Below are 27,870 nucleotides of genomic sequence, written 5' to 3'. Positions count from 1 at the left end.
AATTATATTTGTCAGTTGTTCCTCAAAGAAGTTGGACAAAAAAAACAAACAAAATAATCGAATTTACTTTGTTGACATCCTCTATGAAAAATATTTTTCAGCTGTTGAAAAAACACACACTACCTATGTAGTTCAGGAACCCAGAGCTGAGTAATTAATATTAAAGTGATCCAGGGCTGGAAACACACTCGCAGGGCCTATAAAAATTAATGGCAAATTCTCTCTAGATCAGTGGAACTTTAAAAACACTGATGCCTCAGTCTCACTGCTGGAGTATGTGAGTTAACTAGTCTGGGATTCAACCAGCCATCCTAATTTTTTAAAGCTCATTCTAATGTGCAGAAGAAATTGAAAACCACTGCTCTAGAAAGATATGCCTTCAGTGAAGGCCACACAGGATCTCCAGCAAGCATGACTTAAAAAACACAATTTTATAACACTCAAAGGAACAAGCAACCACAAGCAAGAATAGGCAGAAATAACTAAAAGCTAAGTGAAACCCCAAAAAACTTTGGGTAATAGAATTATTTGTTACAGACTATACAGTAAGAACATTTAAAATAAAACTAAAAAGACCAAAAATACAAAAACGGATGAAAATACAGGTACAAAATAAAACTTCTAGAAATGATAAATAACTCAATAAGTGGCTTAAAGAGCAGATTAATAGACCCACAGAGGAAAGTAGAGAACTGGATGATTGACCTTGAGAAAATACCAGACTATAGCACTGAAAGATGAAAAAAAAGGAAGTACAAGAGACAAATTAAGTGACACAGAACAAGTGAGAAGTTTCAACATATACCAAATCGATGTTCCAAAAGAAAAGAGAATGGAGGAGAGAAATGTTTCAAGAGATAAGGACTGACTATTTTCTACTTGGAAGGTTTTCAGAGTTTACCATATGCCCCACTGAGTCTAAGACCATAATATTTTCTCTCAGCTTTCACATACAATGGCGTAAGTGAGGGACAAGATTGAACTGGATTCAGCTGAGCACTATCAGTGACTTCATTTGGAAGAGATTGGGAGAAGAGGAACTTATCATTGAAAGCAATGATAAGCTAAATATCAAATTTCTTGATAAGTATGGTGCCCTTGGAGATTTATTGAGGATTAGCTGTCCAAATGAAGAAATGGAAGGACTACAGAATCCCAGCCACTGTTCATCCCTTTCTTGTCAAATGACAAGCTTAAAAGAAACTAGTCTTTCTAAATTGATATGCTCAATATCGTTTCACTGGCAACACCAAGTGTTGACAAGGATGTGGAGCAACCAGAATGCTCACACCTTGTTAATGGGCATACAAAATAACCAATCACTTTGGAAAACAGTTTGGCAGTACTGGGGAGGAAGAAACTTTCCTCTACCCTTCTAGGTTCTTTTGGTTGATCTAATCATTAAATCTACATGAGACAGGTTAGATTAACAGGAGAACCAAATTTAATCACATACTCATGTAAGGAAACCCCACATACATGAGCAAGTCTGAGACCCCACATACATGCACAGTTCAGAGACAGAGAGGGAAAATGAGGCATATATGGCATTCTGAGCCAAGGATGAGGTAAGACACCGTGGGGCTTCAGAAGGGAGAAAGGTCATTTGCAGGATGATAACAGAGCAGATGTTCAGTAATTAGATGTTTGCCCTGCCCTACAGATAGGTCATAAAACGTTATCTCTGGTAATAACTCTTATTATGGGCAAGGCCATTGATTTAAATTCTTTAAGAGGGAGGTAAAAGTTTCTTGTGACCCACAGGGTCTTGATTGCCTTCAAAATAATTCACATGTCGAAGTGGCACATCTTAGGGAGACTTGTTCTGAACCCCGTGAGAAGCTCCTAGAAAGGTGAGATGTGTTTCCTATACAACCTAGCAACTCCAGCCTGGAGTATTTGTCCAAGGGAAATACCAACATGTGTTCACACAAAGACCTGGACATGAGTATTCACAGAAGTTTTTCATAATAGCCCCAAACTAGAAACAATACAAATGTCCATCAAGAGATGAATAAATAGGGCCGGCCGAGTGGCGCGATGGTTAAGAACTCGCTTGGGATGCCAGAGGGCCCCGGTTCGGATCCCACATATGAGGGCCAGTGACACTGCCCTCCACAGCTAAGATGCTGAACAACAGCTCAACCTGGAGCTGGGCTGCCATGAGTCGCCGGCGACGGCATAGGCTGCAGTCCCTGTGGCAGTGAGTTGCCATAGGCTACCTTATGTAGCCAGCAGCCAGCGTGAGCGGCCAGCAGCCGCAGGGAGCGGCCATCCAGAAGCCGGCGACTGATCTGCCTCGCCAGAGAAGACCGCAATGATGGTGCCAACTTGGGCCAGTGAAGCAACATCCTCCACAACTAGATTGAAGAACAAAACGACAGCAACTAGTCTGTTCCCCTTCCCCCAATTCCCCCAGCACTGTTCCAATTCCCCCAATAAAAAAAAATCTTTAAAAAAAAAAAAGAGATGAATAAATAATAGCATATCTATACAATGGAATATTACTCAGTATTAAAAAGGAAAAATTACTGATACAATCACATGGATGAATCTCAAAAACACTATGCCGAGCAATAACTGAAAAATGCCAAAGTTCATACTTTATGATTCTATTTATATGACACCTTGGAAAAAACAGATCTAATCTACAGTAACAGCAAAAAGATAATACTTCCCTAGAGCCATGTGGGAGGGTGATTGATGGGGAAGGAAGGGATATGGAAAATTTGGGGTTGATGGAAATGTTCTACATTTTTATTGTAATGGTGGTAATATGAGACTATACATTTGTCAAAACTTATAAAACTGCACACTTTAAATGCGTGCATTTTATTATATGTAAATTATACCTCAATAAAGTTGTTTTTTTATCTCTTTCCTCTTGCCAGAAACATTTTCAGCTATTTTCTCACATATACTTATCTTATCATGACATACTTTTCCTGCATTCTCTTCTCTTTCTTAACTTTATCATTGTCTCACTTTGGAAATATGATTTTTTCCCACTTATCTTAAGACTCAGTTATAAATATGAAATTATTTTCTATGTGCTCAAAAATTAGGGTGTGATGGAGGGATTGTGGTAGAAAGAAAAAGACTTTTAGAGTGAGTGCTCTGGTTTCAAATCCCAGTTCTACCAATTACAAGCTGTGTTATCTTGAGCATTAAATACTCTGAACTTCGGTTTCCTTATGTGTAAAATGGAAATTGTAATAATAGCCACCTCTTTGGGATGAGAGGCATGTCAAATTTTTGGCATAGAGTAGGCATTCAATAAATGTTAATCTCTGTTCAACAAATGTGAATGTGATGTAAATTCTTCATCATTTGTATTTATTATAAACTAGTCAGAGGAATTAACTTCAATAAAATTTAATGAACTTAGTTAATAGAATCACTACCTAACAGTGACTTAAGTGGGAGAGAAGTACATGAAAGCAATGTCTACTCAAAGTTAAGTTTGTGAACCAGTGCCAATCCATAAACTGCTACCAGTGTGAACAAGGTAAGTACAGAAACTGAAAGTAAGTATTTAAAACTTTTATAGGAATTTGAGATGACCCTGTAGGATCTGTATCAAAAAATGTGATTTAGAGTTGAAATCTTATATAAGAGGCTCTAGAGTAGTTGCTCAGATTAAGGATCTTAAGCCAGGATGTAAAGCAACACACGTGTGCTTCCTTCATTGAGAAAATTTTACTATGAAAAAAGTCAGCTGAATTAAACAATGTCTTAGCAAAAACAACCGTTCTGTTTATAATTTTTGAAATGCAATTTAAAATTTTATACATGTTTATCTGTTTATATCTGTTGAACAAATTATTTTTTAAATGGGCTTATATTTCTTATGTCTTTTTTGTTCATTTTTTTTCTATAAAATCATTTTCATTGAATTTAACAAAATTATTAGTGTATGATGGTTTGGAAACTAAATTGGTCCCTACCCCACAGATAGTTTGAAACCTTTTTAGAGCATCTATACAGACTCTGGGAATAAAAATGGTGCCTACACCCTACACTTTTTCTCAGCTTAAGTTTTCAGAGTTACCTTTGATTCTAAACATCTGTTTGTGTTTCCCTAGAATAACGGAGAAAAACAACATGGAGGAATTCTGAGAGAAGGTCTGATTTTGGTAGGGTCATCCACCAGCAAGTTCCCTCGCTATTAAGACTCTTCTGCCTCCCTGTGGCCACTCTGCTTATGAACCCAAGCTAGAAGATCCATTCTCTGCTTCTCTGTCTTCCGTTCCTCTGGACCCTAACACTTAATCTTTTTGCTGTTGTTGTTATATTTTATTTTATTTTTTATTAGTTCCAGGTATACAAAACGATGTAATAGTTAGACATTTACACCCCTCACAAAGTGATAACCCCTCTCCCCCAATCTACTACCCCTCTGATATCTTATATAGCTGTTACAATTCCATTGACTCTATACCCTATGCTGTACTTCACATCCTATGAACATATATATATACATAAATATATATATATATATATATATATTTAATTATAGTTGATGTTTGGTATTATTCAGCTTCAGGTATACATTGCAGTGGTCAGGCATCTACACCGTCCATGAAGTTGTCTCCCTAATAAGACAAGTGCCCACCCTGCAAAATCTTTACAACATTATTGATTATATTTAACACTTAATCTTATCCCATCTTGCCCAATTCCTTAGTGAGATCCATGAAACCTACTGAATTCTCTGCACTTCTTTTTTTCATGATTGTTTTTTTCTTCAGTTTGGTTTTGTTTTTAGGTAGCTTGTTCATGTTACATGACTGTGGGCATTATTATTCAGTGTCAACCAAACTGCTATGAAAGCAGTGAATTGTATAAATCTTTGACCATGGTACATGCAAAGAAAAGTAAAAACTTTTAGCAACAAAATATAAATTATTTTACTTCTTGCCATGCAAAGAGAAAGTCACCTTATACATAGCAACTAGCAATACACAAACCATCTTGGCTATATCCCAAATTGGATGTCAGAACACAGATTAGAAACAATTTTTGGAGTGTTAAACTAAGTCAAGGTATTTTAAAAATATATGTCAGTGCAGGAGAGTTTTGCCTTTGTAAAGCGTCTTCATAATAATTGCATATTGCTTTTCTATAGCTAACAGACATCATAACTGATTTGAATGAAGATGAAGCATGGCAGGTTAACAAAGGAAGACAGATAATAGGAGTCTGTTTGGGAAGCTAGATGTCTCTCCAAAGCTTTTCCTTTCTTGTAAATGTCAACGTAGCAATAAGAATTGTGAGCAGGTCCTTGAACCATGATCAAGGTCCTTTGTTTCCTTGTGACTAACTTCAACTTTAAAAGTCATTCTGTACACCTAAATGGAGCTTTGCAAAGTTGACCTTCCCCCAGAGTTTTCCTACACCCAATAGTAAAAAAGAGTGGCTTAAAAAATGGTGGCTCATGCAAAAGAATGAAATTGGACCCTTATCTCACACCACATACAAAAACCAACTCAAAATGGATTAAAGACTTCAATTTAAAAGCTGACCACATAAAACTAATAGAAAAAAAACACAGGGAAAAAGCTTCTTGACATTGGTCTTGGTGATTATTGTTTTGGATATGACACCAAAAGTTCAGGCATCAAAAACAAAAGTAGACTAGTGGGACATCAAACTAAAAAGCTTCTGCACAGCAAAAGAAACTTAATCAATAGAGTGAAAATGCAACTTACAGGATGGCAGAAAATACTTGCAAACAGCGTATCTGATGAGTTAATATCCAAAGTACATAAAGAACTCATACAACTCCATAGCAAATAAATAAATAAATAAAATAAATAATCTCATTTTTAAAAGGGGAAAGGACCTGAGTAAACATTTCTCAAAAGAAGACATACAAATGGCCAACAGGTATGGAAAAAAAGGTGCTCAAACATCACTAATCATGAGGGATGCAAATCAAAACCACAATAAGATATCACCTCTCTCCTGTTAGGATGGCAATTATCTAAAAGACAAAAGATAACAAGTGTTGTCAGTGATATGGAAAAGGGAACCTCTGTGCACTGTTGGTGGGAATGTAAATGGGTACAGCCATTATGGCAAACAGTATGGAGGTTCCTCAAAAAATTAAAAATAGAACCACCATATGAAGTAGCAATACCACTTCTGGGTATTTATCCAAAAGAATTGGAATCAGGATTGCAAAGAGATATCTGCACTCCCATATTCACTGTACCATTATTCACACAGTCAAGATATGGAACCAACCTAAATAACCATCGACAAATGGATAAAGAAAATGCGTTACATACATACAATGGAATATTATTCAGCTTTAAAAAAGGAAATCCTGCCATGAGTGCCACAACATGAATGAACCTGGAGGACATTATGCTAAGTGTAAAAACCAGTCACAGAAAGACAAATACTGCATGATCTCATTTATATGTGGAATCTGAACTAGGCAAACTCACGGAAGCATAGAGTAAAATGGTGGTTGCTATGGGGTGGGGGTGGGGAAAGTGGAGTGATGTTGGTCAAAGGGTATAAAATTTCAGTTATAAGATGAATAGGTTCTGGAGATCTAATGTAGAGCATGGTGATTACAGTTAGCAATACTGCATTGAATATTGGAAATTTGCTAAGAGGGTAGATCTTAAGTGTTCACACACACACACACACACACACACACACACCCCTAAAAAGATAACTGTATGAGGTGATGAATATGTTAATTAGCTTGATTGCTATGATCATTTCATAATGTATAAACATATCAAAAGATCAAATCATACACCCTAAGCATACACAATTTTTATTTGTCAATGATACCTCAACAGAGCTGGTTTTTAAAACGCTGGCTACTTGGAATTGCCTACCCCTGTAGTCACCCTAAAATGCAATTGGTAAATATACTAGTGGACAGAGACTCATTTCTGTGACAATATTCTTAAACGGAATATCTTTTGTTAAGGTTAAATATTAATAAAAGATGAACTTTGAGGATCAACTTCTGGTTTTATATTTACAAGTTCATGGAGCTAGAAGATACACTGAAAATAGAGGCAAGAAGTGGGAACAGTAAAGGCGTGATCCGGGGCAAATGGTGGGGAAGGAATGGGGTGCAATAGAGCGAGCGTGTACCAAAGAAAGCCTGAAGGAACGAAAACAGAACTGAAAAATCACTGGCGGAGGAGTTCATGAATACACTTGCGACCATTAAAAGGCACAGAGAAAACATAAAACAGCTAAGCTAGAAGGAGCCCTCTAGAGGAAAAAAGGGCTGTTGTTATTACGGAGACTGGAAGTTTCTCTGCGAGAAACAAGAGTGCTGCTTCCTTTATCCTTGGTGGCTCATTTTTATCGTATACATGCTTAAGAACGTTTGATGGTAACTAATGGAAACACACAGTAGTGCTCGCCACTCAACGCCTTCAAGTGGACTGAGAAAAAGGAAAGAGGGAGTAAGCGAGAGTGGGCACAAATGGTGACTCATGACTAGCCACATGTCTAGAGTCCTAGGAGATGGTGTGGAGATGAAAGTGGGTGGGGACAAGAATAAAGAAGGATGCCTGGCCCTTCCAGCCGCCATTGAGTCTCCCAGGGAACTTGGAAGAGGAGGGAAACTGCAGCACATAATAAGTCGGGTTTGGACAAAATAAAGAGCTTCCCCTTCTGGGACTGTGGGCTTTCTAGCAGAGAACGCCCCCCTTTGGAGAAGTCAAGTCTCTGCTGCTTCTCACAGATGCCTCTCTCTCACTGAAGGGCAAACCTCCAAGGAGAGGCCCTGGAGGCTCCACAGGCCACAGAACCAACAAATCTTGTCCACACACCCAGCCCGGCACCTATTTCTAGATCAGGAAAAAGGCACTGAGGGGGTGTGACCTCAGAACTTGATTCTTATAGCTACAGGGAGAAAAAAAACCCACACGGTCACTTAAATAGTCCGATATTACACTTTTCTCCAGATTGCAATATGTGTTCATGTATATTTTCATCTTCGGAACAGGTGGTTTGAAATGCAAATAAAGTAATAAGTGTCAGAGCCGTATCCTAGCAGTAGCTCCTTTGCAAACGTTACCATGGCACCAATTCAACAGTGTTCTTAGAGGCAGCCACACCTCAGCACGGTCTTTCTAACCAAGGGACGGCCAAGTTCATAGGAACTAAGGGACACAAACTGTGAAAGAGTCCTGAACCGACACAGGAGGTCACCTTTATAGCAAAATTGCCCTCCGAAGTGACCTGAAACAGGCCATGGGACCTAAAGAGGGAAGAAAAAGGAAACAAACCGTCTCCTAGAACACCTGGAGTGTGATCCAAGGCTGGAGACTAAATGATGGTAATTATAACTGCTAACATTTGTTTTTAGCTGCTAACAGATTGTGTACAGATTGGGAAGGGCAAACTCCACTCTCCAATTACTCCAGTGCAAACTGTGCTTTACCAGTACTCACGAAATCCTAGGTGGGTGAAAAAAGAGCAGATTGTCCTCATTTATGTTAAACTAAGGCTGTCCTCCCAGGGCTGCAGTCCAGGGGCCACTCACGACCCGATGACAGAGCTGGATTTTACAGAGCTTTCCTTGTCACTGCCAGTAGATCTGCCCTACGGAGGGCAACATGCCTTTCCCAAGCTCAGACAAAGCAGAAGGAAAAGGATGGGGTGGCAGGGCCCCAGGATGCTGGGGAAACAGGTTTTGGCCAACCTGGCCTGTGAGCCAATCAAGGTTCCTGGGTAAGGCCCTGGGCTAACCAGGGCACGTCTGTGTCTGGTTAGAGGAGAATGAAAGGACATGGAAAGTGAACAGTGCAAGGCAGTCTATGAGCAATGGCAAATTGATGATATCAACCCACAAATTCTGGAAGAATTCAAAGGGGGCAGTTCTTTCCTGCTTGCCATTCAGATGAGGGAGCTCAAAGAACAATCCCAGAGAGGCCCTCTGAAAAAGTGAACACCTCGCCAGTAGGGAACCATATAGCTGGTTGACACAGAAAAGCCATAGGCAAGGATAAAACTCCAACTCTCCCCCCATTACGTATGAAGGCCACTCGTTCTCAAGATCTCCTTAAAGACAGTAATGATACACTGTATAGCAACCGGAGAGGAAGGGTGAAGAGGAAGGAGTGCTTAGAAAAGCAATTGGGAGTTCCATACCTTTATCTTGAGAGACACGAAGACTTCTGCTTCCCAAAAGGGTAATTCTGGAACCTGTATAAATAGCTAATGCCACTGTCACCTCCCCCTCAAAGTAAAGTAAAATAAAATAAAATGAAGGTCAAAAAGGGCCTTCTGGTACTGTTTCCATAGTACTTTGGCCAAACCAATCTGGAAATTTTCTATGGGCCAGCTGAAATTATAATTTGAGTAGTAGGCTGGATATCAGGTGTGCCACCCAATGGCAGACCATATCCAAGGCACAATATTCAAAAGAGGGTGAGACTCTGGGCTTGGTTTCAGCAAGCTTTGATATTCAGAGAGATCTGGTCTGATGAGTAAGTCTGAGAGAGAAGGGGATCCAGGGAGAAACAGGCTCAGGATCAAGCAGGAGATAGTGTCAGGTTCCAGGTGACGGGTTGGTTGCCAAGGGTTAAGCAGGAAGAATCCAGGGCCCTAGGAAAAAGCTATGTAAGATCTGGGAAGTCTCGGGGCAGGAATTCACTTACAGCAGGAAAATAAAGCACTTAGGAGGAAACTGAGGCAAACGCCCAATCCTATGGGCTAAGTTGACATGACAGAGGTTAGGGGAAATCTGGAATTTGATGAGTATGTGGTACCCAGAGTTCATGCAGAGATATTAGCCATTAGGATAACGGTGACAGGAGTAAAGTCACATTCCATCTACAGTTAGATTGAGGTCCTAAGAAAGGAAAAAACTGTATTACAATTGTAATAATATATACTGATAACAAAAGATGAATACAAGTCACATTTGAATTCTGCAATTACAAGAGGTGCCTCAAAGTGGTTACCATCAGCATAATTTTAATACAGTTTTTTTCCTTTCTTAAAATGTGTACACATGTTTTTGGCACCCTCTGTATTCTTTGCCCATGACAGGAGAGACAAAGGAAACAAAAAGGTTCCAGCCTGGGGATCAGGCTGGATCAAATACAGCGATGACGGAGGTGATCTGGGGTGAGGAAGACAGACGTTGATCAAAGTGCTTCCCCATGAGAGACCCTAATAAATACTTCTGAAGTGATCAGTTAGATTTTGAAAAGTGAAAACTATATTTTGTTGCAATGGTCAGTTTATGTTTTTTAAAATTTATCTGTTTTGTTGCCTGGACAGAGAGTTAAATGAAAAACATGAAACCACACATACTAGAAGAAAATACAGGGAATGCTTAGCTCCTCTTTGATGGGAAAGTCTTTTCTAAATACAATAGCAAAAAATAAATCATGAGGGTAAGTATCTGACCACATAAAAAATGTAAAATTTGGTACAATTAAAAATGCCATCAGCACGATTAAAAGGCTCTATAAGCAGGTAAAATATTTACAACGAATATGACAGCTAATATTCTTGACCCGTCAAGAGTTCTTGCAAATCAATATGGAAACCTCAAACAAAAAAATAGTTAAGGGATCAAATATATGTCACAGAAGAATAAATACTACAGATCAATAAGCACATGAAAAGGTGTTCCGCCTTACCAGGAATTGAAACTATACAAATTATAACCACAAAGAGATGCTTAACTTCTCAAATTGCCATAGGGGGCTATAAACAACACTGGGGGAGAAGGTGATAAAATTGGTATATCTTCCTAGGAAGCAATCTGAGAAAGTCTGATCTAATAATATGACTTCTAGTAATCCATTAAAGAAAAGAATGAGATATATGAATGATTTATTTACAAAGATGTCCATCAAAGTGCTATTTATAATAATAAAAAGAGGTAAGAAACTGAATGCTCCAGTTATGTAGTAAAACACTAATTAGCCGCGAATATTGTGTTTTTTGAAGACTTTTTAATAACATGGAAAAATGCTCATGACATAAAACTAAATGAAGATGCAAAATTAAAACATAATTTAATTATGTTATGCATAACAAGCATGCATAGTAAATGACTGGAGGGGCCAGACCTGTTAACAGTGATGGGGATGTAAATTGATACAAACTGGCATGATTTTTTTAGTTTTTCCTTTATGTATCAATATTATTTTTAAAAAATCCTACAAGAGGGGCCGGCTGAGTGGCTCAGTTGGTTAAGAGCTCGCTCAAGAGTTTGAGCTCTGAGCAACAGCAGTTCGAGTCCAGCCCGAGCTGAGCAGCCGCTCCTTATACTTTTTCAGAACTGTCTTGGCTTTTCATGGCCCTTAACAGTTAAAAAAAAAAAAAAAAAAAAAAAAAAAAAAAAAAAATCCTACAAGAATCATGTAATTCCTGTATTATAAAAAGTTATTTTTAAATATAATATACTTTTAAAACTGTATTATAATAGCTTAGGTTGCTGCTTGGGAACAACAATAACTGAAGGAATTATTGTTATTATTTTAATCATTACTTAAGAGCTCAACTTTTTTGGTTTTAACATCCCAGAAACTATTTGAAATATCCTAAGAATCATATTTGCTTTGAGACTAGTAAAATTTCCAAAATGCTCTAACAAGACCCACCCACTAGAACTAACTCTCATATGTTGATGAATGAGTGTCCGTGGCCTAAAGAAGACTCAAGTGGCACTTCTACAAGAAGTCTCTACCATTAAGCAAAATAGAGTCTTTGATCCTATTCCTAAAAGGATAACCACCTCCAATTTTTTTGTCAATGATTAGAATAAATAGCTGACTGGAGATGCAACAATACCCAAAACCTTTGCACAATATATTAGATACTATCATAGTCAGAAAAGAGACAAAGAAAGAACAAAAACAAAATACAAAACCCCTGCTTATTTCTTTGGACTTTCATAAACAAGAATCTAGATAACCCTGGGACTTGTGCTATTACTACTAAGAGCTAAATATTTATTGAGTCCTTAACATGGGTCAGGCTCATAATAAAGCATTGTATATTTAGTGTATCATTCAATCCTCAATCTTAAGAGGTGGGAACTATTCTTAGCCTCATTTTACAGACAAGGAAACTGTGGCTCCCAGATATTAAGTAACTTGCCAAAAGTCACTAAGCTGGTAAGTGGCAGGGCCCTGATTTGAAATGAGTCAGTCTGCTTCTAGAACATGCACCATTAACCCATTTGCTCTACTGCCTCAGAATCTATGAAATAGGTAAAGGTGTATTATGCCTTTCTCTTTTGTCTCCTCCCCCCTCCCCAGGAGTCTCAATAAAGAAAGATGAACCCAGAGCTTTCTAATCTATTGCCATATACATACATACATATATATATATATATATATATATATATATATATATATATATATATATATATGGTTGTTGGAAAAGTCATGACGCATGTTTGCAACAGATGGCACTAGTTCATTTTTGGAAGTACTAGAGTCATTCACATCTATGTTATTGCTATGTCATTTGACAGCTGACGGTTCTAGCTTCATTCTAAAAAAAAATTGAGCGATTTGGTTGAGTTTTGGAGATTTTACAACAAGTTGAAGATGGAAGACCAAACTGTGCATTTTTGCCATATTTTACTGTTTTACTTCCATAAAGGGAAGAACGTGCATCAAGCTTGTGAAAAGTTGCATCAAGTTTACGGTGATAATGCTCTACAAGAACGTCAGTGCCAACGATGGTTCATGAAATTCTGTGCTGGTGATTTTGATCTCAACAACGTTCCTCAGTCAGGGAGGCCCACCAAGGTTGACGACAAAATAAAGGCATTGATCGAGTCAAACCCACGTACACGACATAAGAGATTGCAGAAACACTGAACATCCATCCTTCAAGCATTCACGACCACCTGAAGAAGCTGGGACAAGAAAGCAAGCTCGATATCTGGGTTCCACATGAATTCAAAGAAGTTCATTTGACGGCGCATATAAACATCTTCAATATGTTCATTAAACGTGAGGAAAATGATCCTTTTTTTAATCGACTGATAACTGGTGATGAGAAGTGGATTGTTTACAACAATGTGGTGTGCAAACAGTCTTGGTCCCGTCGTGATGATTTGCCTCAAACGACATCAAAAGCAGACATTCATCAGAGGAAGGTTATGCTCTCAGTGTGGTGGGATTTTAAAGGTGTCGTGTTTTTCGAGCTCCTACCAAGGAACCAAACAATCAATTCGAATGTGTACTCTCAGCAATTGGACAGTTTGAATGAATCCATCATCCAGAAATGTCCAGAGCTTGTTAACTGTAAAGGAGTTGTGTTCCATAGTGACAACGCACAAGTTTGATCACCTGTCAAAAATTATTGGAGCTTGGATGGGATGTGTTGCCACACCCACCATACTCGCCTGACCTTGCACTGTCAGACTTCCACTTGTTTCGCTCTCTTCAAAACTCTTTGCATGGTATAACATTCAATTCAGATGAGGCTGTAAATCAGCACCTTGTTCAGTTTTTCACAAATAAAGACAGGTCCTTCTATGAATGAGGAATTATGAAGTTCACTGAAAGATGGCAAAAGGTTATCGAACAAAATGGGCAATATATCATTGATTGATCTTTGTTCTTTATATAAATAAATGTCCTTTGAAAAAACATAGGCAAAATATGTCATGACTTTTCCAAAAACATATCACTATCTTTTAGAATCAAAGATGCTATTATGGTTATCATTGCTACCTGCTCTAAAAAAAAAAAAAAAGCATGACTCAATAAATTAATGCACTGTCTTTAATTTTTCCTGCACTGGTTTTATATATATTTTTTTCTTCCTTGTTTAGGGTTGCAGCTAGAAGACAATAAAACTAGCAATGGAGCCACTATATGAGGAATACTTAGCAAATCGTGGAACAATAGTAAAACCTTATTACTGGCTTAGCTTCTCTCTCGATTGCTCTAACTGTCCTTACCATATTCGGACAGGTGAAGAAGCAAGAGTTCCCTACACAGAATTTTATCAGATTTTTGGATTTCCTTATGGGCCAACATATCCTCAACCCAAACACCTCACGTTTTATGAACTAAAAACTTCTTCTGGAAGCCTGGTGCAGAAGGGCCATGCCAGCAGCTGCACTGGGAATAACACCCATCCAGAATCAATGCTATTTGAGACGAATGGTTATTTTGACTCGACCATATATAATAATGATGGCATCAGGCATATCATCCTATATTCCAACCACTCCCCCTGTAATGAAGCTGACCATTGCTGCATCAGCAAAATGTACAATTTCCTGATAATGTATCCAGATGTCACTCTTAGTGTTTACTTTTCTCAGCTCTATCATATTGAGGCTGAATTTCCTGCCTCAGGGTGGAACCGCGAAGCTCTCCGGAGCCTGGCCAGTCTATGGCCGAAGGTCACTTTGAGCCCAATAAGTGCTGGGATCTGGCATTCTCTCCTCACTAACTTTGTGAGCGGTGTCTCGGGATCAACGGTTTTGCAGCCCATTTTAACCGGAAGAGCACTGGCTGACAGGTACAATGCATATGCAATCAATGCCATAACAGGAGTGAAACCTTATTTCATGGATGTTCTTCCCCAGACAAAAGAGTATCCAAACATAGCAGCTCAGGCAGCTTTAGAGAGCTACGCCTTGAACAATGTCTTTGCTGGGCAGTCTTTTCAAGTGACCAGTGAACAGCCACAACCCAATCTGACACCAGACCTCAGGGTTCCTGTCATTTTTGTGCTGGTGCCGTTCAGGGACCTACCACCCATCCATGTGGATCAGAACCTATATAAACCCAGGAATGTCGTCAGGCACTTAAATATGCCTCAAATGTCATTCCAGGAAGCCAAGGACCTCAGAAGGCCTCCCATTGCAATGCCAGTGGAGAGAGCAGAAATCACAGAACAGCTTGCAAGTACCAAAGAGGTAGATGAAAAGAAGAAGAAGAAAAAGAAAGGGAAAAAATAAAATCTACATTTCTACAACCTAAGACCAAACAACTAGCAGAGGACTTGTAAGATAGCCAAGAAAAATCTGGGAACTTTCTCTCTTAGGTGTGATCCAAGATGGAGATAAAAATGACACAGGCAAAACCTGAATTGATTACCATCTCAACTATTATAAAGCTACACTATTCTTAACAAAATCCAAAAATTTTCCATAAGCAATTTAATATATTTCTTTATTTTGAAAGTGACAGTATCAAAGCGGAGCCATTAGTACTTGCTAATAATTTGGTGTGGAAAAGAAAATGTCATTATTCTAGTCTACCCACATAATCTTTCCACTAAAAAAGCCTGTAGACTACATATTTCTAAATTGGTTTCAGTATTAAACTTTACTGTAAGATTGGAAAAGAGCCTGAAGTTACTGGCATTAAGTGCTGTTTGCAAAAGCAAAGCAGTGATTTTCCATTAATTGTTAATTGTGGACAGAAGATTTTCGGCAGCGCATTTTTTTTCCTAAAGTGCTTCAAAATAGTTTTGTGTGGGGGAAAAGCTCTTTTGCTAATTGATTAGATACAGCTACAAAGATTGATTTTTGAAATCTAGCCACCTGCTCAGTTTGATCTTTCCCAACTCACACCTCTCCCTCCTGAACAGATGATAGAGGCAGGATGATACCTGAGACTCTCCAAAGGATCCTTCCATCACACACCGTATAATATCCAAGCCACTCTTACAGGCTTTCAAGGCTCCTCCTCTGTTTCTTGTTGTCCTGTCTCATTGGCAAGATTGTAAATTCCTGTTGGTCAAACACTGTCTCTTTCCCCTTTGGTTTTCCCTTAGGATTTAGCACACTATCCAGGTGAAATGTGGGTAGCAAGGCTGTGAACCTACATCTCAATCACCTTGCCAATCACTGCTCCCCAACATTCTTCTCCATTCCAGCCAAGTGCCTGCTTAACCATCCTGCAATGGACATGTTTTTTTTTTCTTTTCTTAGCATCCATCCATTCCCCCTTCTTCTGATATAGCTCCCCAATGCATAATTTTTGTTTTACTTCCCTTTTCGTCTGACCACTTCTTTTTCACCAGTACATATCTATACCTTCTCTTAAAATCTTGTTCAAAACACACCTCTAGGAATGACCCCTTGACTAACCCTCTGAGCACGTACATTAAAGAACTTTGCTTGTGTTTAATTCATTCACATTTGCTGCCTCACTTCCCTCTTAAAGGAAAAATCTTTAGAATAGAAATTCCTGTTGTGATTAAAATAAACATAATTTTTTTAAAAATAAATTTCTATTCTTAATTTGAAAATGTGTATAGAATTATTAGAATATAATTGTATTGTGGGTATACAGTAATTATTATTTAAAGAGGGATTGTTGGAGTTTATTATTAGATCATGAAATCTATAGTGTGGGATGCAGAGTTTTCCAAAAAAAAAAAAAGAAGACCCCAACATGATAAATTCAGCATCTCTGATCATTATAAAAGTATTAGGTTGTCGGAAAAGTCATGATGCATTTTTGCAACAAAAAAAACATAGAAAAAATATGTCATGACTTTTCCAACAACCCAAAAGATCCAGGTGACCGACTCAGCTACTGGGGTCAGCAAGTCTAGGGGGCCTGGCGAGCCAGCTCTGAAGCTTCTTGCCAGGTTGGCTGGTGAGGCCCTGCAGCAATGGGGGGAACTGTCCTCCTTGTGGGCTCCTCAAAAAAAAAAAAAAAAGTAGATCCAATTGGTTGGATCTATCTATGTCCATGAAATCTGTCTCCAAACCAGGCTACAAAGGGTCCAGTGACTTAGAAACGTAGTGTGAAATCTATGATGAATTCGTATTTCAAATGTGAACCTGGATTGCAATGGTATATAACAAAGAAAGAAATGTTGCCAGAACTACAGCAAAGAAAGGTGCTTTGGGCAGCTAAATTCTTGTACTGGTTAATAAGACTGGGGTCAGGAGGTCATCGATAAGTCATGAGTTGAGACCAATATAGTAGTCAAGCTTTAGACAACAGACTGTTGAGAGAGCATAAAGATACACAGCCCTGGGCAAGCAGTCTCTATGCCCGCACCTGAAAAACAAGAGACATGCAAATCTGCTCTAAGATGGCATGTATCAGCTCAATAGTTCCACGGAGGGAGCTCACACAGTGCCGCAGCGACCAGGTCTTCTGGCTTGCCACACAATGGGTTCTTGCTTGGGTCAGGCTGGCCCAGGAATGTAGGGAACAACAGCAGTTGGAATGCTCCACCTCTCTGTAGCAAACTTATAATGGTGATATTGAAGAACTATCACTGCCACCACACATACAGAAGCTCCAATAAAGAAAATACAAGCAGATAAATTAAAGCAGCTAGTGGTGCTGTGATCTAAAACAGGCAGGAGGTATAGTCCAAGAAACTGATGAGGGCTGGGGAGGGGAGCGTGGTCCAGGGTTTGGCTTTCAGCGTTGTAGGCTCATCTACAGAGTTGAGTCAGTCAATAGAGAGAGAATGGATTTATTCATCAGGGGCTCACCTTGGTTAACAAGGCTCCCATGACTGACAAGTAAAAGCAGAAAGCTAATGTACTGATTTCCAGTGAGACTCAGAACTGGATATGCAATCAGATATTCGAGTTGTCCAGCCTATACAGCTTCACCATGTGGATAAGCTACATGAGGAGCCAAATTATAATCAGAAGTCTGCTTGGTGGGTTAGAGGAGTTCATTGTATTTCAAATGTTTAGTGCTATCAGACTCTCCAGAGGTAGACATCTGCCTCTCGAAATGAAATGGGAGGACATACACAAGGGCTCCTTGGACAGTGTTTAGGAGGCCAGGACAGTAAGAGACAACATAAACCTCTACGACCAATTCCTGAAATGACTAATATTGATTTTTCCATAGATGTTAATGGTTCATCAAGCTTCAACTTAATCCTTCTGGCCTGGGAGCAAATCCTCTCTCTTTAAACTGCTGTTACATATCTTTTTTGATTCATCATACACGCAAGTTTAACTCATGGAATGGAATGGTATTCATCTTATTTCCAAGGATTTTAAGGAAAGCCACATGGTAACCTATGCTAACTAAAAATGATAATATTATTGCCTAGCGTTTACTGAGAGCTATATGTCAGGTACTTTTCTAAGTACTTACATGGATTAGCTCATTTAATCCTCCCCATCACCCTATGAGGTCAGTATTATTGCATTATCTATTTTACAAATAAGGAAATTGTGGCACAGAGAGCTTAAGTCGCTACTCAAGCAGTAAAGGCTGAGCTAAGAGTCAAACCCTGGAGGTCCAGCTCCAGAATCCATGTTCTTAATCACTATGCTTTAATGCCTCTCAAAATAAAAACAGTGTGGACTTACTACAAAGCCTGGGAAAATCAATATCCATTTAGTACTAATCCTGTGACTTCTCTGTAATTCTGCTCAAACCATTGTGCCAGTGGGCCTCCTCCAACTACGGGAGCTAGGAGGCAGGGTGGGCTAGGGTGAAGAACCTAAGTAGGTTCTACATCTCAGAGTTTGGGCACTCTCTCCATCCCCACTCCTTGTTAACCAGGACCTTATACCAAACATAAGTACTAAGGGTATCTTACCTTGGATGTTCCTGACTCTCGGGGATGTACCAAATCAGAGACCTGAGGCAATGGAACATGGCTTTATTGTCCTATTTAGTTAATTATGTGGAATTGATCCCTCAAAAATTAAAAAAAGAATTATTATATGATCCAGCAATTCCACTTCCAGGTATACTATAAACCCAAAACAACTGAAAATTGGGTCTCAAAGAGATATTTGTACAACCATATTCACAGCAGCATTATTCACAATAGCCAAAAGCGGGGAGTAACCCAAGTGTCCACCAGTGGATGAATGAATAAAGAAAATGTGGTACACACACACGCGGGAATATTGTTCAGTCTTAAAAAGGAAGGAAATTCTGACACATGCTACGACATGGATAAATTGAAGACATCAAGCTAAATGAAACAAGCCAGTCACAAAAGGCATATACTGTATGATTTGATTTATATGAGGTACATAGAGTCATCAAATTTATAGACACAGAAAATAAAATTGTGGTTGCCAGAGGCTGGGGAGAGAGGGGGGGCCTATGGAGTTAATGGGTGCAGAGTCTAAGTTTTGCAAGATAAAAAGAGGTCTGGATACGGATGGTGGTAATGATTGTACAACAAGGTGAATGTACTTAATACTAAACTGTGCACTTAAAATGGCTAAGATGATAAATTTTATGTTGTGGGTGTTATGCCACTTTTTTTTAAATTAAGTGGAATTACTAATCAATACCTACTGATCTCTCCATATGCCAAAAAGGTGCCATTTTTTTATGGTAGGCTAATTTGATAACAGGCTCTATGTGTAATCTCAAAATACTGAGATAAGTGGAGAAAGCTCACAGGAAAACCTGAAAAATAAATATCTTTTTTAAAAATCATGACAATAACAAGGATAAAGTTCACAATTTATAGTTCATTTCAAGCTACTGTGTGGGTTTATTTAACCCTTGGTACTTAGTTATAGACTTATTTTTAGCACAAAGGTAAGTAGTATAGTTGGGAATATGAGAAGGGATTTGCTGAAAGTACAGAGTGGTGACTAAAGGCACTAGCTTCAGAATCTGACAGTCCTGATTGCCATACCAGTCTGCGAGCTGAATATCATTGGCTGAGTTACCTAATCTCTCTTCGCCTTAGTTTTCTCATTCATAAAATGGGAACACTAATTCCTAGGCCCTAGAGCTACTCCAAGGATTAAATAATTTAAGTACAGTAAAGAGCTTATTAGCCAAGTGTCTACGATATAATAAGCACTCATCAAGTGGTTGCTACTATTAATAAAATAGTAACGGAATAAGGATAGATAGTAGACAAGGATAGGAATTGTAGGATCGTTTAAATTCTTTCAAAACTATAAGTCTGAGATGACTATTTTCTATAAGGAGTAAAGATGTGTTTCTAGCATTGGTGACAAGTTAGGAGGAGAAAAAAAAGAAAAAATGTTGATTTTAATATTTTACTTAAATTGTTAATAATAGCAATGAGAAAAGCTAGATGTCTATGGTTATGGAAGAAGCTAAAATAACTGTAAAAAATATTTTTTTGCAACTTCTTGCCAATAAATTGGTAATCTAGAGGAAATGCATGATTTACTAGGAAAATATAAATTCTGAAATTGACTCAAAAAGAGAAAGAAAACCAAACAAGTCATTAACCACAGATGATAAAGATGATCAAAGATCTACCTCTAAAAATATAAGTAAGCCCAGATAATTTTGTAAGCACATCCTAAAACTTTTAAAGAAAAAAACAGCATGACAATTTTCTATTATTCAAACTATTCTAGAGCATAGAGAAAAAAAGGTGGAAATCCGCTCAATTCATCTTACAAAGCTAGACTAACTCTAATATCAAAATCAGATAAAGATAGCACAAAGAAATAAAACTATGAACCAATCTTACTTATACATATATAGATTCTGAAATGTAAAAAAATATGTAAACTAATCAAATCTAGCAAACAATTAAAACAGTAACCAAACAGAATTTATTCTAGAAATGTGGGAATGGTTCAGTGAATAAAAATATATAAATATAATTCATCACATTCATAAATTATAAGATCAAAAATGACATGATTTTTATCATTAGATTCCCCCCAAAAAAGCATTTGGTAATTTCAGCCATTATGTCTAAAGATCAAAGGCAATAGGAAATATAAACTGGTAAATGCCAAAAGCATTTCCACTGAAAGAAAAACAAAGAGGAGAAGCCTACTATCGCCCAATTTCTCAACACTGTTTTTGAGAGTCTAGCTAATGCAATAAGTTAAGAAAAAGAAATAAAAGTGATATAAATATTGGAAAAGATGTAAGTTATCACCATCTCAAATATTATGGTTGTATATTGTGATAAGAAATGTAACCTTAAGACAACTGTTAGTATTAATAACAGACCCCAGTAATGGGAAAGAATAAATACATTTTTAAATCCACAGCTTCCCTGTATAGTATCATAAGCAGGTTAAAAAAAATGAAATAGAAATATTGTCCCATTCACAAAAATGTTTAACAAACAACGTTTATTCTTTCATTTAGCACTAAATTTTTTACCTAAGATAAGAGTACAGATTTAAATATTTTTAATCTTTGAAGTACTAATATATAAATAAATAAAGGTCTCATTGTAAAATAGTTTGCCTTTATCTACTCTACCTCAGTGTGTAATCAAGAAAGTTATGTGAAGCTAAAATTAATCACCACAAAAAAACTTGAAATTTTGAAGGTTGGTAGTTTCAACACAGAACCAGTTCATTTGGATGTTAAGCCTATATATAGTATATGGGTAACATGCTAAAAAATCTTTTTACATTGTAGTAATTACGTTGTTAGAGAACAGTGAAATTAAATCATTACCAGAACTGCAATTTATTTATTTTATATTTATAACACATATTTGACATATTTGATTAACACTGAGTTCACTTCCATTTCAAATAATAATTTTGCAATGCTTCTGGATTCAAGGTCTTGGTTTGTTAAGTATTTAATGGCAAATCTGGAGAAAAAAGCACATTGTAGGTAGAGTACTTGGTTTAAAATATCTGAAAAAAACCTATTATAGGATAGTTTTATCAAAATCCTTTCTAACTAAAAAGATCCTTCGCTCTTTGCTTCATCACAAAAAATTAGGAGCTATATACTATCATGCAGCATTAATCTCAAGAAAAGTCAGTGTTACTTCAGTATTGAACCAAATCAGGTTATTCGCACAACAAATAAAATGTCTTGAAACCTTATGGATCCTTTATTTCAGGGATAGGCCCTCCGGTGGAAAATTAAAATAGGGAAAATAATATTACCTAAATTGAATGAAGTAACATGATTAATATTCAAAATTTGTAATACGTATGCCAGAAAGTGGAATGTGTATCTTCTAATTAAATGATTATTAAGGACAGGTTTCTTCACATACACAAATTTCCCTAAAGCTTTAAAGGGGTAATTATTGTGTCCATTAAAAAATGCTCAATCTCTAAATAGGATTCCAAAATTAATTTGTGAAATTATTACTTCATTGGATAGAAAAGTGTTGAGTACCTACTATGTACTAGGTAGTTATTATCATGAGACAATAAAAAATACTGCATTGGAAAAGGATATTTCTGACATTATTACATCTCAAATGTGACATGCACTATGTGGCTGAAGATTAATTATACTTAACACATTCAACATATAGAGCAAAATCCTGAGCAATTAAAAACAATTATACCCTTGAGCAACTTGATTTTTTAAATTTCCCTCTCTGTTCCCTTAAGTTGATTTCCAATCTGGGTTTCTTTCCCAGTTCTAAAACCAGAGAATAAAGAAATTTCCTAAATAAGACCTTATACAAAAGAATAGAAACATAAGAGAAAGGATGTATTAGCTCTTGAATCCTTGTTTCCATTTGCTCTCAGTAGTGCTTCTAATATTCAATTTTCTCTTCAAAAAATATGATTTAGAAGAACAAAAAGTACAATCATCTTTAGCATCTAAACAATATATATATTGTTTAGTTCTTACTAAAGTTAGCAAAATACTGAAACTGAGAAACGAATGTTGTTAGAACAAATCTTTATTCTAAGTTATATAATGCCATTCACCACAGTAATGATCTGATACTTTGGTATATGACTTTTTAAAATAAAGATTATCTATCAACAGGTAGAAAATTTTCCTTAGCTGTTTTAAGACAGTCATTGGGGAAGTTTTTATCAGCATGTTTGTTCATAATTTGAATGTTAAAGAAATGTCACTTCATCACCTAAATGATATATCTTCTAGAAGGTGGTTTAATTGGGAAAAGAAAATGCCATATTGCTTCTTCCTTCCAAAAAAAAAAAAAAGATGCAGTCTATTCCTGAAGGGGTCTCTCTATAGATGATAGATTAGATAGATAGATAGATAGATAGATAGATAGATAGATAGATAGATACAGATATAGATATACATATATGTATATACATAAGTATGCATACGTATATCTAATGAAGATTTGATTTTGAGATCTTTCTTCCTCTTTTTACTGGTTCATTATTCTCAGTGTGATTCTCAAACTATAATGTCTTTCACATTTTATTCATTCATCAAGGAGTGATTGAGTGCCTGAATGTATTGAGTACCTTCTGCATGCTTAGCTTTACATCAGACCTAAAGGAAGATACAAAAGAAATCTAAGACAACCTCCACCCTCCAGCATTTTTCCACCTCTTCCAGGGGCACGATAAAGCACTATATATCATTAGGTAATTTATAAGGCTAGTTACAAAACCAATGGTACGGGGAACATACATTTCACATTTATGCAGAATTTTAGAGCTCCAAAACACTTTCTTGTATTTATTCCTCAGAATAATCTCGCTAAGTACACATTATTAGCCACACTTCAGCCATGAAGCACCTGAGATTCCGAATTTTAAGTGGCTCGTCTCAATCAAGTAGATTGAGTGAAAGAGTCAAGACTCAAACCAGGATTTACTGATTCAGCCCAGTGCTCTTTTCAATTGAGCACCGGAAACCAATGATTAGTGTACTTAACAGGGCAACAGCCACCCTTCTGCCCGAGGTGGAATCAAACTACATCTGATAGGATGTCAGGAAAACAAAGCCATCTGAACAAGGTCCAGCCAAATGTGCAAATTAATTTTAATCTGCAAATATTTGTACTTCAGTAATGTACACACAGCGCAGCTACCATTTCCTCAGTTTTAGTGCCTTTATCGCCTTAGTAAGAGCTTTGCTCTCAGAAATGGGGATGTCAAATATAATGAAAAGCTAGCCTAGAGGGATCCCATAAAATCTTAAATCACAAACATAAATCTTAAACGTCTGGCTTCTACTAATTGTCACACATTTTGTTTCCCTTCAGCACCGAAGGTAGCTCCTGTCTTTTTCTAGCATCCCTGCTCCACACAGGCACTTATTTTAAGATGTCAATGACTGACCCTACCAAAAATTCCACAGGTTCACCCAGTTTTGCCACCCGACCCCAGCCCCTGCCCGGACACCCCCCTTCCTTCCCAATGGATTCGATACCTAGTTCAGGTTCTGCAGGTGCCTTCGCGGTGCTGTCACACAGCACTGACAGAGAAGATATGACCTTTCGACTCTGTCCTTGGGGACCTCCCGCCGGCCGCGCAGCGTAGCTCCAACCCCGGGAAAGGGGCTCCCGGCTCAGGCACGCAGCCACGAGCAGCGCACGGTCCGAAGCGACGTCTCTGAGAACTAGAACGATGCTGGGCGCCGGGGCGTGCATCACTCCTCCCTACTCCTGTCAGCTGCAGGGGACTTGGTCTGACAACCAGTCCATCCCACCTCATAGGCAAGTCCGGGCCGGCCGGACCCTACGCAGGACCCGGATGACGGGTCGTTGGCGGCGGCGGCGGCAGCAGCAAAAGCCAAGGCCACCCGCCCCCAGTGCCCATCGCCGCCAACCTAAGACCTCCCAGACTGGACCGCAGAGAAGCGTTTCTATAGAAACCCCTTAGGGATCACGTGAGGTACTCGGACGACCAATCGCCTATTACCTCTTCCCGCGGCACCGCTTTCTGCCCTCCCTCATGCTCCGCCTCCTCCCGCCCCCGCTCCCGCCTCCTTCACTCCGCCCCGCCCCTTTCTTGCGGAAAGTCTGCGCCTGCGCACTGCAGCCAGCGCGCTCCCTCCCTGGAGCGCGCTCCCCGGAGGAGAGCAAGGACCGCGTAGGAGGCTTCAGCCGAGGGTGAATCCGAAGAGGAAGGAGCGCCGCCAGCGCGCAGGCCCAGAACCTCCCGAGCCGGGGCTGCCGGCGACGCCCCAGAGCGGAAGAGGGAAGTGAAGGCTGCAGGCTGCGGGTTCCTGTAGGACTGGGCTTGCGAAGGCAGAGGCAGCAGCAAGAGGAGGCCTTTGCCACCGCTCCGGATCGGGGATGTCGAAGAACACGGTGTCGTCGGCCCGCTTCCGGAAGGTGGACGTGGATGAGTACGACGAGAACAAGTTCGTGGACGAGGAAGACGGGGGCGACGGGCAGGCCGGGCCCGACGAGGGCGAGGTGGACTCCTGCCTGCGGCAATATCCTTGCGTTCGCCGGCCTCCCCACCCCACCCAGGCCCTGCTCCTGGGACCCGCGCCTGCAGGGTCTGAGCCTGACGGGCCGCACCCGGGGGACGGGCGCCGAGGTGCTCCCGACGGCCCACGGCTTGAACCTGTCTCTTTGGGGTCCCCCATCCCGAGAGGACAAGGGGTTCTCCCATATCTCACAGGGACGCCCCGAGATCCCCGGGGTCCGCCCTCCGAAACTTGCCCGGCCCCAGTGCGCCTTCCTTCCACGCCCCGATTCCTCAGGTTGCGCCAGGAGTTGCTGCCTCCGGGACCTGGCTGTGCCGGCCGCGCCCTCGAGGCGCTGGGAAGGCTTCGGGGCTGATCGGGACAGTTGCTGGGTGCTGAAGTTTTCCTCCCAGAACGCTCTTCACTGGGGTCACATTAGCTCCAGGAATTTCTGACGGGAGGGAATGGGCGTCTTTCTTTAGTGAGTTTTTGTTTTGGTGGTGGTGGTGGTTTTGTTTTGGTAGAATTAGGATAGTTTATTCCTTTTTGGGAGAGGAGGTGGTTTGCAGAATGAGGCCCTCTGGGCCTTTTTTTAAGAAAAAGGAATTTTGCAAAATACTAGTTGCACAGCATTTGCTAACCGGGGGAAGGGAAGTGAGTACAAAACAACCAAAACTCCCAGGAAAGGAAGAAGCTTGGAGGCTTTACCTGCTGAGCGAAGGACGGTGGAAAGAGGGAAGCATATGGAGAATCCCTGGAAATATGTAAAATGAACCCCAACGAATAAAGTAGAAGACGAGCCAATTGTACAAAGCAGAATCATTTTTATAATCCTGAAATCGTTTCCATTTTAGTTAAAATGTAGTTGTCAGTTCCTGAGTTGTGGTTTTGCATATTTGAATATTCATAACAACGTTTGCATGAGATCTTTTTTAGAAAATGTAAATGTTGCAATAACCAAAGCTGTAGTTTTTCGAGATTCTCAATTACTGAATTCATTCATTTCTAATTATTCTTGGGTGTATTCATAAGGAAGGCTTTGTAGACGCCTCATGGGTGTCCTATGCATTTATGATGGGGAAATAGACGAGTGAAAATATTTGGTAGCAACTATATCTGGTCTTAAAGGTATCTAAAATACAGCATTAAACATTTATCAACATACAGATAGTTCTTTAATTTCCACAACTTTCACAATCAGCTGTTGCAATTTTGCATTATTTAAATACTGAAGTGTTTTGGGCCTTAAAAATGAGCCAGTGTGCAAAAGGCATGCTTCTCTAGAAGTCCATTAAGCCTTGAAAATGACAGCTTACCACCAATAGGTTCTTTTGTCAGACCTCTTTCTTCAGAAAATAAGTGGTGAATATTGTTCTGTCTAAAAACATTCTTTGTGGTGGATAAATGATGTTCTGTGAAACGAACATTTTAGGTGGTATGAGAGGACGCTTACATGGTTCTGCTGTATCCATATACATCTGTCTGTAAAGTACTGTGTCTTCTACTCTTGTTACAACCAGAAGAGACAAATGCTGGTTAGGCACTACAGATGGAGGAACTAGTGAGCTCTGTGTGGTTTTCCTTTTAGGGGAATGACTGTACATTCTGACAGTCTGATTGGCCTTCGGTGTCTCATACATGCTAACTCACTGGTGCTTTCAAAAAGAGACTCCATGTAATAGGTATGGCTTGACACAATCTGAATAACCTTTATGAAATATGAGAGAAAATATCCCAAACAGAAAAGTTAAGCTGCCACCTCAGGGTCATTGAATTATATCTTCTATAATGTCTCTTTTCATCAATATTGAGAGGTTGCTAATGTATATCATTCAGATTGCTAAAGTAATAATATACCAGCATTTTCCACCAGCATTTCAATTAATATAGAATATAATTCTAGTAAAAGTTTGGTCTTTATTTTTCCAGTTAGAATCACATAAAAAGACGTTTTGGTTGAAGATTTCATTTTGGGGCCTAATCTCATATATACAGAGGGTGCCAAAAACATGTATACACATTTTTAAGAAAGGAAAAAAACGGTATTAAAATTGTAATACTCAATATATACCGATAACAAAAGAGGAATACAAGTCATGTGTATACATAATTTTGGCACCTCCGGTATTTTAGAGGTTTTTTTAAAATATCACTGGATAATATTTCCATATGTGTCTCACTGGAAAATGAGAGGTTATCGAGGTATTCATTTGATAATTAGAACCAAGGATGCAGCGGCCTTTGCTTCATTAAGAAAAACTTTTAATTTTGTTTGTTTTCAGTATTTTACCTTTGATTGATATCCTTGAAACCAACATGTTGAATTTTCCAATATTGAACATAGTGACCATAGTAATTTTTCTTTCTATGCCTAAAGTCAAATCTTAACCAATGGTTCCTGGTAGTTACAATGCTTTGCTGCTATCCCCTTAACCTCCATCACAGGAAACATGACAGCTGCCCTGCAGGCTGCTCTGAAGAACCCCCCTATCAACACCAAGAGTCAGGCAGTGAAGGTGAGTCACAGATGACACAGTGGCCTCTGACTGTGTCTTAGCATTCTTACCCAAATCCTCTGAAGTGTCACAAAATCAAGAAATATTTTGACTATTCACTATCTTTGACATGGAAGAGCTGATAATGTAGTTTGATAGGTAAATTTTTGCATATGAAGAAAGAACACTCTACCATTGGGTTATGATAATGCTGCCTGGTAGACACAAAGTTCAAATGACAGAAATCATGTCTGTGCATTTTTAGAGGAGGACGCAGGTTGAATCTGAGCAAAGGTTTGAAGACGTAAAACTTTTACAAAATGAACAGATTCTTACTTTCTTTCTTTCTTTTTTTTTTTTTTTTT

The 27,870-nt window shown here is 38.8% G+C and overlaps 3 protein-coding genes across 4 annotated transcripts in view; 2 read left to right on the top strand and 1 right to left on the bottom strand.

The window, feature by feature from the left end:
- The window catches only part of RGL1 (ral guanine nucleotide dissociation stimulator like 1), a 226,258-nt gene extending 201,757 nt beyond the window's left edge, over nucleotides 1-24,501 (bottom strand). The window contains exon 1 of one of the 2 annotated variants that reach the window (XR_002123139.1): nucleotides 24,024-24,501. The gene's annotated coding sequence lies outside the window, so the exon portion shown is untranslated. The remainder of the gene's footprint in view (nucleotides 1-24,023) is intronic. The other variant, XM_019635546.1, reaches the window with a different exon arrangement.
- On the top strand, nucleotides 8,092-16,174 carry APOBEC4 (apolipoprotein B mRNA editing enzyme catalytic polypeptide like 4). Its single transcript, XM_019635547.1, has 2 exons — nucleotides 8,092-8,323; nucleotides 13,802-16,174. Exon 2 carries the CDS (start codon nucleotides 13,832-13,834, stop codon nucleotides 14,939-14,941), a length of 1,110 nt encoding a protein of 369 aa, XP_019491092.1. The 5' UTR covers nucleotides 8,092-8,323; nucleotides 13,802-13,831; the 3' UTR covers nucleotides 14,942-16,174.
- A 142-nt stretch (nucleotides 24,502-24,643) lies between the features above and the next one.
- ARPC5 (actin related protein 2/3 complex subunit 5) overlaps nucleotides 24,644-27,870 on the top strand; it is a 17,144-nt gene continuing 13,917 nt past the window's right edge. Inside the window, exons 1-2 of the mRNA XM_019635581.1 lie at nucleotides 24,644-25,034; nucleotides 27,454-27,526. Coding sequence (XP_019491126.1) covers nucleotides 24,892-25,034; nucleotides 27,454-27,526 — 216 coding nt within the window. The 5' untranslated portion in view covers nucleotides 24,644-24,891. The remainder of the gene's footprint in view (nucleotides 25,035-27,453; nucleotides 27,527-27,870) is intronic.

This window comes from Hipposideros armiger, unplaced genomic scaffold (genome assembly GCF_001890085.2).
Source record: "Hipposideros armiger isolate ML-2016 unplaced genomic scaffold, ASM189008v1 scaffold_22, whole genome shotgun sequence".
Taxonomy (NCBI): domain Eukaryota; kingdom Metazoa; phylum Chordata; class Mammalia; order Chiroptera; family Hipposideridae; genus Hipposideros; species Hipposideros armiger.
The sequence above is the reverse complement of the archived record's forward strand: the minus strand, read 5'-3'. Positions and strand labels throughout refer to the sequence as shown.